Source organism: Dama dama, chromosome 16 (assembly GCF_033118175.1).
Source record: "Dama dama isolate Ldn47 chromosome 16, ASM3311817v1, whole genome shotgun sequence".
NCBI classification, from domain to species: Eukaryota; Metazoa; Chordata; class Mammalia; order Artiodactyla; family Cervidae; genus Dama; species Dama dama.
In genome coordinates, this window is record NC_083696.1 from 783,262 (window position 1) to 797,191 (window position 13,930).

The 13,930-nt window shown below is 50.5% G+C and overlaps 1 protein-coding gene across 1 annotated transcript in view; it reads left to right on the forward strand.

The window, feature by feature from the left end:
- The first annotated feature begins 1,747 nt into the window (after positions 1-1,747).
- Positions 1,748-13,930, forward strand: part of TPO (thyroid peroxidase) — a 33,981-nt gene continuing 21,798 nt past the window's right edge. Inside the window, exons 1-4 of the mRNA XM_061163967.1 lie at positions 1,748-1,841; positions 4,839-4,923; positions 7,188-7,357; positions 9,449-9,581. Of these exons, the coding sequence (XP_061019950.1) occupies positions 1,748-1,841; positions 4,839-4,923; positions 7,188-7,357; positions 9,449-9,581 (482 nt within the window). The remainder of the gene's footprint in view (positions 1,842-4,838; positions 4,924-7,187; positions 7,358-9,448; positions 9,582-13,930) is intronic.

Below are 13,930 nucleotides of genomic sequence, written 5' to 3' on the forward strand. Positions count from 1 at the left end.
TTGTCTGACTGTGGTCCCTGCAGATGGAGCCTTCCAACACTGATCATGGCATTCCGATGCTTCAGGGACCTCCCGATGCTCAGAGGCTTTGCACATGTGTGAGCGTCTAACCTCGGCTGTCCTGCAGGAAGCATCCTCCAGGCTCGAATAAGTCCCGAAGGAGATGGGTCTTCCCCGATGGCTCAGCCAGTAGAGAATCCACCTGCAACACAGGAGACACACGAGATGCAGGGTCGATCCCCGGGTTGGGAAGGCCCCCTGGAAGAGGAGATGGCCACCCACTGCAGGATTCTTGCCTGGAGAATCCCATGGACAGAGAAGCCTGGTGGGCTACATTCCAAAGTATGCCTCAGGCTTGAATAAGTCCCAGAAGGAGAGAGGGGGAAAGAGGAGGAGAAAGATGATCTTCGTGTACTGAAGAGAAAAACTGCAAGACTCAGATGGGGACTGCAGAGGTTCAGAAGCTGACCCCACAATCCGGGAGACACACTCCGTCCCCTCCCGGAAATGGGGCTGCGAGCTGGGTCATGGAGGACCAGCGGCAGGGCTTCTTGGAGCGTCGGGCGCCCCTAAAGACCATGGCACTCTTCATACGGAATTTAATGCAGAAAAGCCAGAGGGGACAGCGCCAGGGTTACCAGGGGCCTGTTTGACTTGGTTCCTTCTTTCCCGACACGTACCCTCTTTCCCTTTCTTTCTGATTCCTCGGCCAGAGCCTCAACATCCGTGGGCCCAGGTGAGGTCGCACCTGCTCCGAGCTGCCAGCAGGCGGCACTCTGTGCCAACCCAGAGGCCAACGTCCAGCTGCCCCAGGGTCGGGAGCCAGTCTAGCTCGGTGACGTGGGCGGGAGGCAGAACCCAGAGCCGCTTTATAGGCGGGAGGCCAGGCCCTGGGGCAGCTGGCCGTGTCCAGGGGTCGCCTGCCCTGCATGCCTGCCTCCAGGCTGAGCAGAGGAGAAGGTCAGGCCTCGGGACTTTGTATCTCTTTTTTCTGGGAGAAATCTGTCACGGAGACCTGCAGAGTGGTGGGAGGGAGGTGGTGGTTTGGGCTCAGGGCTCGTCTGGAGCTAGCTGGAGGAGAGACTCTGGGCGGACGACGCTAGGTTTCCTGTGATCTCAGCGCAGAAGCACGGCCTGCAGGTGCGGCCAGGAGGGTCCGCAGTCAGCAGCCCCAGACACACTCTGGGCTCCACCTGGTTTCACAAAGTCTGTGGCCCGAAAATATCGACAGAAAGCCGGAGGTTAGGAACAGATATAGGTTAGGAAAAAGGAAACATTTGACGAGGAATCTTCTGCTTTGTCTTAACAACTCTGCAATTCTGAAATAGGTTTATAAGCAGGAAAAAGAAAGTTGTAGGAAACCCTATATCCATTTAGGAATTTTACTTACCTCTTTTCTAAAGGCTAAATTCCCTGTACTATTCTTTTTTTTTTTTTTTTTCACTAAGATGTGTTATAGGAAATAGATTTATCTTATTCCTAGTAATTACTCCCAGAAATTTTATACCATTCAACATCCCCATGAGTTAAAATAGGTTGTCACTGAGCTGTTCTGGGGACCACGGCCACTCAAGAGGAAAGATCTGTTTCCAGACGGTCGAGCAGGCACGGCCGGTCCCTGCCTTGGCCAATCAGCCCCCAGAGTCAGACCCTGGCCGAGGCGGGCAGCCAGGATGCAGGCACCACCCCGCAGGGCAGCAGAGACAGGGCTCCCCGTGGGGGCGGGCTGACGTGTGCCTCCTCGCAGATGCGGACGCGGGCTGTGCTGGGCGCGGTGCTGGCCGTCACCTGCGCCGGAGCCGTCTTCTCGTTCCTGCTGAGACCCGGGGGCCTCCTTTGGGGTGAGTAGCGATAAATTACGGTCTTTTGAAATCACAAAGGAATTGCTTGCAGCTACCAGAACAGAAAGCATCGTGAGTGCTCCAGAGTCACGTAAGACCGCTTCAGTGTTTCTTTTGTTTTCCAAGAAAAGAACAATAATTCTTGAGTTTAGAAGGATTAAAACACAATTCTTTCTGAAAAATAACTGACTTTCTTATGATTACGCAACAGAAGACGTCAATTTTACCTGCTTGCATATTTTAAAACCATTTCTTTGGGAGTCGTTGTGTTTTCCTTGACCACACAATCATTTCTCATTAAGTCACTCCTTTGTCATATTTTGTGGAATCAGGGGGCTGCAATGCCAAATTCAGTTGAGAAAGGTACAGCTGTGCTGTGGTTAAAATCTTCACAGCTCAAACTCTGCTTTTGTTTTGGTAAAAAGAAAAGAAAAAAGTCTCAAACACAGAGGAGGGATGTTCCTGGTGCAGGACACGGGAGGGCATCTCCTGGAGGCTCTCCGGCCGCCAGCGTCTGCACCAGGGGCCTTGCCCGGCAGACTTGTCCTGCTGGGGCCATCGGGGGTGGACGCTCTGCTCCTCCAGCCCCTCCTTGGGGACCCTGGTCATCCGCGGGCCTGGCGAGCCGCCCGAGTCCCTAGAGTCACCTTCAGCCCCAGGGAGCTTCCTGCTGGGAGCCCCGTGTCTCCAGCGTCACTGAGTACCGGCTTCGTGGCCACACGGACAGTTGCAGCAAAGCCCTTCGTGGACTTAGACGCTCCTTGGGAAATCGGCCTGGCCTTTGAGGCCGAGAGGAGGCCAGGCTGCCGCCCCGTCCCTGCGCATTGCTGACGGGGCCACTTTCCTGTCTGTGAAATGGAGAAGACTGGAGGGTTCTCTACCACAGCCCTGTTTGTGAGTGTCACCGAGACGCTCCGTTTAAAGTACTGAGTGCATGCTGTCTGGACAACACAGACGCCAACCTCGCCTTAAGTGTCCCCCATCCTCCAAGCCCAGTGAACCCATCGCCCCAAGACCCGGCCCAGGATGAGGTGCAGTAAATGCTTGTGGACTGACTGGTCATTTCATTCCACACTTATCAAAGACCTAGTTCTACAAAGCCACAGTAACAAAGTCGTCATGAGTGAGATCTATTCGCTAAAACACAGAAGTACCCGCACACAAGAGCTCCAGTGTGAGAAGTCATGCATTTTTTAGGAACTGGGAAAGATGGTAGTTACAGCTTTGCTAGAGCAACTGTTACTATTTCTCCATCTTGAAGAGGTTTTTTCCTTAAACTTTCAGTATATATATAAATAATACACAACACAGCATTTGATAAAAACACTGTACTTTGTACTAGTCCATTGTTCATTAGAGTATTTTGAAGGTGACTACTTCTTTACTTTTGAAAATTACTTATTTAGAAAATATTATTAGTCATAGGGTTTAAAGTTTACAATCTTTAATACAATGATGTTTTTTCCAATCGACAAGTCATCAGTCATTTTAAACAAAACAATTACACGTTAACTCTTTATTTATTTTTAATGGAAGTATACTTGATTTAGGGCTTCCCAGGTGGTGCTAGTGGTAGAGAATCTGCCTGCCAACACAGGAGATGCAACAGACGCGGGCTCAGTCCTTGGGTCGGGAAGATCCCCTGGAGGAGGAAGTGGCAACCCACTCCAGTATCCCTGGCCGGAAAACCCCACGGACAGAGGAGCCTGGCAGGCTGCAGTCCGTGGGGCCACAGAGAGTCAGACAGGGCTGAGCGACTGGGCACGCAGTTGGTTCACGAGCTTGTGTTGGTTCTGGGTGTGCAGCAAGGGAATCAGTTACACGCGAGTGCTAAGTCGCTCAGTCGTGCCCGACTCTCTGCGACCCCATGGACTGGAGCTCGCCAGGCTCCTCTGTCCATGGATTCTCCAGGCAGGAACACTGGAGCGGGCTGTCGTTTCCTCCTCCAGGGGATCTTCCCGACCAGGGATTCAGCCTGAGTCCCTTCTGTCTCCTGAACGGGCAGGAAGTTTCTTTACCCCAGTGCCATCCAGCTCAGAAGCCCATACTTACATCTGTGTGTGTGTATACATATAGATTCATTCTTTTTCTGATTCTTTTCCCTTCTAGGCTATTACAGAATCCTGAGCATGTAGCTCCCTGTGTTACACACTAGGTCCTGGCTGGTTAGCTGTCTTTCATACTGAAGGGTTGGACTTTCTTTGACACATCGCCTTCATCAGTCACAGCCTCCATGACAAACCTCCAGCCCTCTTGTCTGAGCTGGGTTACATCACTCAGGCTCACAGACTGAGACATGAGCCGTCGGGGGCTCCCTGTCACCGTCCAGAGCCCGCTGAGGGCACCAGGCACTAGGACCAGGCCTGGGCCACGGTGTCCGTCGGGTGTCCAGGGGGCGCCCCTCAGCGTGGGGTCTCTGCTGGGTGGGCTGCTCCTCCTCTGGGGTCTTAGAGATGGCAGGGCTGTGGCCAGGCTCACACCCGCCTCCCAGGGCCGCACGTGGACACCACACGCACTTGGGAATCTGGCTGATAAACACTGAGGAACAGGTGCCCTTAGACCCACATCTGGTCTGTGAACCGTGGGACTGTCTGTGTATCAAGGCTTCAAGTCCTTTCTCAAAAACTCCACACAGAGTGTTTATCGTGGAAATCACATGCCACCATCACCACGTGGATCGTGGTTCGTTTCTAGGTTTTGTGCAAAGTCGAGACTGAAATGCAAGGATGTTTACAGCAAATGTAGCTGTTAGGAGAGAATCAGATGCAAATGAACCAGGGGCAGTGGGGGCCCTGATGGAGAGAGGGGAAGGGGAAGGGGTTGGGGGGGACGGGAGAGGGGGAGGGGAGGGGGAGGAAGGGAGGAAGGGGAGTGGTAACCGGGCGGAGGCCCAGAACCACCTGGCTGTCACGGCATCAAGCTGGACTCAGGAGAGAAACCCAGGGGGGCGGAGGCTTGGTGAACTTTGTGTTTGATCCTGTGATGTCTCACTCACAGGAGAGGCCGAGGAGTCTCGGGTCAGGGGCATCGTGGAGGCAAGCAGACTCCTGGTGGACAAGTCCATCTACGTTGCGATGAGAAGGTACGGTGCCTGGGGGCAGGCGGTGGGGCGTCTGCATGGATCTGCTGATCTTCATCTTCATGATGTCCTGCATTTCACAAATTAGGAGCTGAAACTCACATGAGTTTATTCATGCTTCTAGGATCGTGTGCAAGTAACTGAGAACCTCACTCAGTCTCAAAGTTTCTCTCTTAGCAAAACAGAGCCAAGGGCAGTGACGCAGTGGGAATTCAGCATTTCCCGATACGAAAGGCAGAAGAGTGAGCCTGGCTCCTGGAAAACGGCCCGCAGACTGAGGAGGGAGGGGGTCCAGACACACAGGTGTAACTTTACCTAGGAATGAAATCTGCCCACCAGTCTTTTTGAATCTTTAGGAAACACCTTAATTTTAAATAGAATCAACATTAAGGATATTATAGTCTCACATTTGTTGTTGTTAGTTGCTAAGTCATGTCTGACTCTTTTGCAACCCCATGGACTGCAGCCCGACACACTTCTCTGTCCATGGGATTTCTCAGGCAAGAATCCTGGAGTGGGTTGCCATTTCCTCTCCAAGCACAACAAACAAAAATCTAAAACACAGGTTTTATCTTCACAAGTGTGCTATTTTGTTGGAAACTAAGCAATAATTGTATCAGCTCTCAAGACACAAAATATCACAAGGCAGTGGTTGATTTATTTCAAAATTTCTATTATTCCCACCAGAAAAAGCCTCTATTGTCCATATTAGCTGCAATGAAGTTTTATTTATTTTATAAAAATTTGAATCAAAGGGGAAAAAAAGAGAAAAGATATTTCCCATGAAGTCAGACAATGTTAGCATGTCCACAACCATGGTGTCAGCTATCCATGAAGATGGGGCAAGGACATCTCCACGGGTTGGGAAGGACTGCCCCTTCCTGTCCCTAGGTGACCTGCCTTCTCATGAGGGGGAACTCACTGCTAACACACAGAGTTCACAAAATTTGTGGCCTGGGGACTTTGTGTTAAATGCAAATGTTGAAACAAAGGCTTCTTGCTTACTAGGCCAACAGTGGATTTTAGTAACAGCAGAAGAAAAGCACTAGAAACCTTTACAACAGGCTGCCCCCACTGAAACCAGAGCCCCTGGACAGCTGAGTCCCAGGCCTGTGGCTGCACCGTGCCGAGCCGCTCCGCTGAGAGCGTGCGTCCCGAGGGGTCACAGCCTCTGTGCCTCGGGGACTGGGACCAGGACGGCTGCTGGCTCTCAGAGCCCCTCCCAGTGGTGGGAACCCACACGTCCAGCCAAATTTTTTTCAAGTTACACAATTTACTTATTCACAGTGATATCCTCAGAAAGATTAATTAGTGCTTAAAATAGCCTCATGTGCATGCATGTGAAGTTGCCTCAGTGGTGTCTGACTCTGTGACCCTGTGGACGGTAGCCTGCCAGGCTCCTCTGTCCATGAAATTTCCCAGGCCTGAATACTGGAGTGGGTTACCATACCCTGCTCTTCTTGACCCAGGGATTGAACCCATGTCTCTTGAATCTCCTGGACTGGCAGGCGGGTTCTTTACCAGAAGCCCTTAAAACATCCTTAAATAACACTAAACACCACTATTTCACAGTAGGCTAGAAAAATCATCCAGATAAAATGTGAGATCACCTTATCGAAACAAAAAATGGAAGTCCACTACAAAGAGTAATGTGAATCAATGGCAGACACACACAGGTGAGACACTGTCAAAAAGTGTCCTAAAAGTAACAGAATCTCTGTCTCCATGGTGATGCACAGTGAATGGACAGGCGATGAGCAAGTCCGTTCACCACCTGGATTTTGACAAGCAGGCTGACCCCACACAGTGGTGACAAGGATTAAGTGAGCTTGCTTGTGCAAGTCTGTCTGTCTCTTCACCTTCCAAAAGGTCTGCACGCGGGTCCTGTCCCTTCACTGAATCCCTGGTCCTCGTGGATGGGGTCCCTGAACCCCACCTGCCTGTCACTTATGATTCAGGTTCACATGACTGATTATTAAGTGGTCACCAAACACCATAGAAGAACAAGTGACTTCACATCTCCTCTTTGTGGGCTCCCCAGGTGGTGCTAGTGGTCAAGAACCCTCCTGCCAGTGCAGGAGACATAAAGAGATGTGGGTTCAGTCCCTGGGTCGGGAAGATCCCCTGGAGGCACCCCACTCCAGTATTCTTGCCTGGAGAAGCCCAGGGACAGAGGAGCCTGGCGGGCTACCCTCCCTGGGGTCACAGAGAGTCGGACACGACTGAAGCGAATTACCTCACACGTGCTCACTCCTCTTTGTGCCTAGAAACCTCCGCAAAAGGGAAGTTGTTTCCCCATCGCAACTTCTGTCCTTCTCCAAACTCCCTGGGCCCACGAGCCGCCCTGCGTCCCGGGCGGCGGAGGTCATGGAGGCCTCAGTGCAGGAGGCAGTGAGACGGGGCCACCTGAGGTCTGGACAGCCCCAGCTGCCCACAGGTGAGTGCCCGGGGCCAGGGCTGAGCGCGGGGAGGTGGGGAGGGTCCTAGCAGGGCGTGAGGCCTGTGCCCCTCGACGGCTCACGGGACAAGCAAGCAGTGCTTGGGACGCTGGTCAAGAGCCACGACGTCCTGGCTTTGCTGGGTGGGAAATCACTGTTTCTCTGCTGTCCAGGCTGAGTTTGGAGAGCCAGCTGAACAATCTCAGCGTCCTGCTCTATGGCCTGAAATAACTGGAAGGTTCTTCCAAGGCCCCCACCGACCCGGTTAAAACTTGGGGAAACAAGTTTCCGGGGGAGGCAGCGTGGTCCAGGGAGAATAGGATGGCCACCCCACTTCTGAGCAAACTGCCTCTGGGGACCTGCTGGGGCCTCTGGGGACGAACGTGCTCCCCCTGAAATGAGCAGTCGCCATTGTGGTCCGCTCAGCTGGACGCCGGCAGACCAGTAAACCGGGGCTGCGTCCCCCCGAGGACTCTGCTGACTTAAGAATCCAAGTGGCGTTTAAGTGGAGTTCCATTCCACTTCAGAATGGAAGTGCTTTCGAATGTGAGGTACATCGGTGAGCCCTAGGACGAGGAACTGAAAAAACACGATCAGTTCCAGTGAACTTCTGCAGACTTCTCCAGTGTGGTGCCATGAGCTGCTTAGTCACTGAGTCTTTCCTCCCAGCTAGCTGTAGGTGAGTTTAATGCTGATTTACTTTAGAATGAGACAGACTCAGCTAAATTGAGGTTAACCAGAATTCTCAGACATTGGGCTTAACACTTCAGTTTAACCAACTTTATAGCAACCAAGGACCCGTTTGAAAATGTTTTCATTGAAGCAGTTGAAAATCATTTCTGAGGACTGTCGGTCCGCGGTCCTGTCCTGTGGCGACGACTGTGGCCATAAATCCCCTGGCCTTGTGTTCACGCCGTAGAGTTGCAAAGCCATTGCCCGGGTCTGTGGCTGCAGCTGTTTGTGGAGCTTCAGTGGATGGGTTCAGTCCAGGCCAAGGTGCAAAACTTAAGACCCCTGTAATCTAGGGTGTATTTTGTTATTCCCATCATCAGCGTAGTCTAGAAAATTCAGAATGTAACACCAGTGACAGGATCCAGATGCCCCCTACCACCCCATCACCAGTGGGCATCTACAATCTAACGTTGGCACCCTCCCTCCCGGATGCGTCTTAGTGTTGGTTTTATATTGATGCAGCTACAATCGTGGTCCTTCTCATGGACTTCGTTTGTTAAACTCTTGTGTGTGCTTGAGCATCTCCTGGTATGGAGCATTTTTGCCCGTTTTGTTCAGGAATGCCTATTTCTCCATCAGCTGAACAAAATCGTGGCCTAAGCTTTATTCAGCTGTCCACAGAGTCATTCCACAGAGGTTGTACAGGGAACATTCATAATTGAGAAGCTGTTTTGTTCCTCCTCCCTTTGAAATCAGGATGCATGCCTTCCAGTGTTTTGCTAGTGAATCTCATTTCCTTGGTATCTGGTCAGTTTTATGGCATTGTCTTTGAAGATTTATACGAACCATCTTGGAGAAACAACAATTTCTTCAACTAATAGTCCTTGCTTGTATTTGTCACAAATGGCAACAGAATCGGCAAAAAAAACCAGAATAGATTGTTTTCTGGGGCCCTAAAACTAGAAAGGTTTATAAGTAGGACCCAACATCAACATGAAGGGAAAAAGGAGGGTTTTGTAGAGGGACACTGGGGCGTTGTTAGGGAGCATCTGAGGCGGGGTAGGGGCTGATCAAGGCCATGTAGTCAAGTGTCTTCTGGGGCTGGGGTGGCGGCAAACCTGGGGTTCTACATCCAGGCTCCCAGTGCTCATCTCTGGGGCCAGAGCGCTCAGAATTGCTTTTCTGAAAGAGCACAAAGCAAAGATAAACTTTTAAACCCCAGGTTCCTAGCAATGAGGACACTCAAGAAGGGTAAATGAGCAAGGGTTGATTTCAAGGAGAAGGAAGGGCTTCCCACCAAGAGGGACAAAGTCTCCGTGTGAATCCTGCCGGCAGGGGTGGGGGCCAGGTTAGGACAGTCACTGGGCAGGCAGGCTGTCCTCGCCGCAGAGGGCTGATGCCCCGGGGCCTTCCCTCAGATGCTCTCTCAGAGGGGCTGCTGAGCGCGATCGCGAACCTGTCTGGATGCCTGCCTCACATGCTGCTGCCCAGATGTCCGGACACCTGCCTGGCCAACAAGTACAGGCTCATCACGGGCGCCTGCAACAACAGGTACTTCCCGGGGTCCTCATCTCACCTGCAAATTGGATTTGAATGTGACAGTCGCCATCAGGAGGGACTGTCCCTGGATCATCTGAGATTTTGTTAAAGAACGCGCCTAATACTGACTCTACACAGTGATAAGAAGCGGTCCAGCCTCTCCCTTACACCCATGTCCCCAACACTCCTGTGTGTGTCTTCAATAAGACACAGGTCTCAAAGGTCTTCAGCTCCCCGTAGACAGGAACCACTTTCACCAGGATGTTAGCTGTAAAACTCCCCAGCTTCCCTGGGGTCACTCCAGTTTTCTTCTATCTCTTTCTCTGCATGTCTGCTGTCCACTCTCGGCTCGCTCCGTCCGGAGGTCAGTCCATTTAGGCAGCGCTCAGGTGTCCCAGGTGACCCCTCTGCCTCCAGACCCTTGCACCGTGAGCCCCACGGCCCGGTTCCAGGGAGACTGTACCTGCAGACAGGTATGGAGTCGCAGACGGCAGGACCAGGCCCCAATCTCCTCTGCCCAGGGCTGCACTCTCTGCTGTCACCCCAACCCCAACAAGGGGGCAGCCCAGCCTCCCTGCTGGTTGGCCCGAGTGGACATGCCCTCCAGGGAAACGTGGGTGAAGGTAAGTCTCTCTCCTTCCATGACAACAACTGTATCTTGCGTCCCAGTATTTACAGTAACCAGATCCAAGGACCAACAGGAACGTCACACTTCTTCCGCCCAAATCATAAAACACCTGCCCAGAGACCTGGAGGGCCAGCGCCTTGAAGCTGGGTTTGCTGTCTTATAAATGAGCCGCTGGGGCCACTAGGCTGAGGGTCAGCCCCAAGGTTGCTGGTTCTCTGCAGGCTCAGACCTGCCCGCTTCAAATCAAAGTGTTCCCACATCCAGTTCTTATCAGAAGAGGCCCAGAGACTGTCAGGCTCCTGGTGCCCAGGAGAGAGGAGCTGATGCTCAGACAGATCCCAGGGAAGGGGGGACACCTGTCTCCCTCTGAAACTCCCCTCCAGAGATGTCACCCCCGCTGGTTGTTAGCTCTGCGACCATTCCCAGCAAGGTCACTAATGCAAAGCTACTAAAGGAACCACGTGCTGGGGAAGTTGACCCTCTGGGGACTGGGTTATCCCGCCCCAGCCAAGCAGCTTCCAAGAGCGGGGCCAGGAGCCTGGGAGGGGGGGGGGGCCCAACCCAGGGGCCACGAGGCCCCCCACATGGCGCCCCGGGTCCTGCCCAGGAGGCTGGGCTCTGACCCCAGAGTGAGACGGTCACGGAGACCACCGGCCCTCCCAGGAGCTGCTGAAACCCGACAGTCAGTCAGCAAAAACCCTGTCGCCTGAGCAGTTAGGTAAACACTCGCATGATTCTTGAGTCAAAGAGCAGCGTTTTACGGGATTTCAATAAAGACTGGCCGCTGAAACTCATCAGAACACCATGTGAAGGCTGACTCACTGCAGCTGATGAAACGCGGCCCTAAACCGAGCCCCTTCAGTGGTGCTGGAGAGCAGCAGAGGGTTGATGCTAGAATTCATGCCCATTCCCTGTCCTTCAGACAGAAGGGAGCGCCCCCACCTTCTGCTGCTCATCACTCCTGAGAGCTGGGCTGGGCGGGAGTCTCGGGAGAAAGGAAGCGCCTTATTTCCAGGCTCAGGAGCCACGGGCGGCCCTGCCTCAAACAGGCGCTTAGAGACAGTCATAGTCCTCAGCACACGGCTCCGCTCCCTCTCAGGCAGGACACCAAACAAGTCGCATTCACATAGGAACAATGGGTGGGTGTTACAGTCCACTGGTAATAAGTTAGTGTCAAAACCACTGATTTTTTAATTAATTTATTTTAATTGGAGGCTGATTACTGTATTGTGGTGGTTTTTGCCATACACTGTCATGAATCAGTCATGGGTGACCACCCTCCCACCTCCCTCCCCATCCCATCCCTCTGGGTCATCCCAGTGCACCGGCCCTAAGCACCCTGTCTCATGCATTGCACTTGGACTGGTGATCTATTTCACATATGGTAATATATATGTTTCAATGGTATCCTCTCAAATCACCCTACCCTTGCCTTCTCGTGGAGTCCAAAAGTCTGTTCTTCACATCTGTGTCTCTGTTGCTGTCTCTCATATAGGGTCATCATTACCATCTTTCTAAATTCCATGTATATGTGTGTGTATTAATATACTGTATTGGTGCTTTTCTTTCTGACTTACTTCACTTTGTATAATGGGCTCCAGTTTCATCCACCTCATTAGAACTGATTCAAATGTATCATTTTTAATGGCTAGGTAATATTCCATTGTGTATACGTACCACAGCTTTCTTATCCATTCGTCTGCCAATGGACATCTAGGCTGCTTCCATGTCCTGGCTATTGTAAATAGTGCTGTGATGAACACTGGGGTACACATGTCTCTTTCAATTCTGAAAACCACTGATTTTTCAATATTTATATTTACAAATACTTTAAAAACCCTTAGCAGCTTGCCCCAATTCTTGCAGACTTCACTGCCTACATGTTCTAAGTGCCTACACGTCAGATGCAGGAAAGAAGCTCAGAAGCCTGGATCCTGGTCTTCTCGACTCAAGTGGCTCTGCCACGTGACCCCAGAGAGCCCAGCACAGTTGTCTCCTGTTCACCTACAAACCCTAGCCTCACTCATGTCTTTTTGGAAAACTCTGGAACCATCAAACACCCCAACAGCTATTACTGCCACAGGGCTGTGTTGATAAAGACCGAGGGACCTTGGATACCACAATTTTGAACCTTAAAATCCATTTTTATAGAACAGAGCAAATTTTTCTCTAACAAAAAACTCCCATATTTTTCTTTTCTCTTTGAACAAACATTTCCATTCTAATTTGTCTGACTTTTTTCCTACATGTAGGATACTCTATGATTAAAAGTATTTTATTTTCTCCTTTATTTTTACATATGTTCTGTAGGTATTTTATCCTTATATTTTGTAAATGTTTTTATTTGTGTGTTTATTTTGTATGTTTACGTATTTGATCACCTATATATAGATTTACTATTCATATCTAATTTACTCAAGGACTAGTTACCAATCAGTCTCTCATTTTCTCGTTGTGAGAAACATTTCTGGGACATATTGATTCTTCAGTTCAGTTCAGTTCAGTCACTCAGTCGTGTCTGACTCTGCGACTCCATGACCTGCAGCACGCCAGGCCTCCCTGTCCATCACCAACTCCCGGAAGTCACCCAAACCCATGTCTATCAAGTCAGTGATGCCATCCAACCATCTCATCCTCTGTTGTCCCCTTCTCCCGCCTTCAATCTTTCCCAACATCACAGTCTTCAAATGAGTCAGTTCTTCACATCAGGTGGCTGAAGTATTGGAGGTTCAGCTTCAGCATCAGTCCTTCCAAAGAACACCCAGGACTGATCTCCTTTAGGATGGACTGGTTGGATCTCCTTGCAGTCCAAGGGACTCTCAAGAGTCTTCTCCAACACCACAGTTCAAAAGCATCAATTCTTTGGCGCTCAGCTTTCTTTATAGTCCAACTCTCACATCCATACATGACCACTGGAAAAACTATAGCTTTGACTAGATGGACCTTTGTTGGCAAAATAACATCTCTGCTTTTTAAAATGCTATCTAGTTTGGTCATAGCTTTCCTTCCAAGGAGCAAGCATCTTTTAATTTCGTGGCTGCAATCACCATCTACAGTGACTTTGGAGCCCAAGAAAATAAAGTCTGTCACTGTTTCCATCGTTTCCTCATCTATTTGCCATGAAGTAATGGGACTGGATGCCACAATCCTAGTTTTCTGAATGTCGAGTTTTAAGCCAGCTTTTTCACTCTCCTCTTTCACTTTCATCACTTTCATCTTGTTCTTCTTTACTTTCTGCCATAACGATGGTGTCATCTGCATATCTGAGGTTACTGATATTCCTCCTGGCAATCTTGATTCCACCTTGTGCTTCATCGAGCCCAGCGTTTCTCATGATGTACTCTGCATATAAGTTAAATAAGCAGGGTGACAATATACAGCCTTGACATGCTCCTTTCCCAATTTGGAACCAGGCTGTTGTTTCACATCCAGTTTTAACTGTTGCTTCTTGACCTGCATACAGACTTCTCAGGAGGCAGGTCAGGTGGTCTGGTATTCCCAGCTGTTTAAAGAACTTTCCAGATGTGATCCACCCAGTCAAAGGCTTTAGGGTAGTCAATAAAGCAGATTTTTTTTGGAACTCTCTTGCTTTTTTGATGTTCTAATGGGTGTTGGCAATTTGATCTCTGGTTCCTCTGCCTTTTCTAAACCTAGCTTGAACATCTGGAAGTTCATAGTTCATGTACTGTAGGAGCCTGGCTTGGAGAATTTTGAGCATTACTTTGCTAGTGCG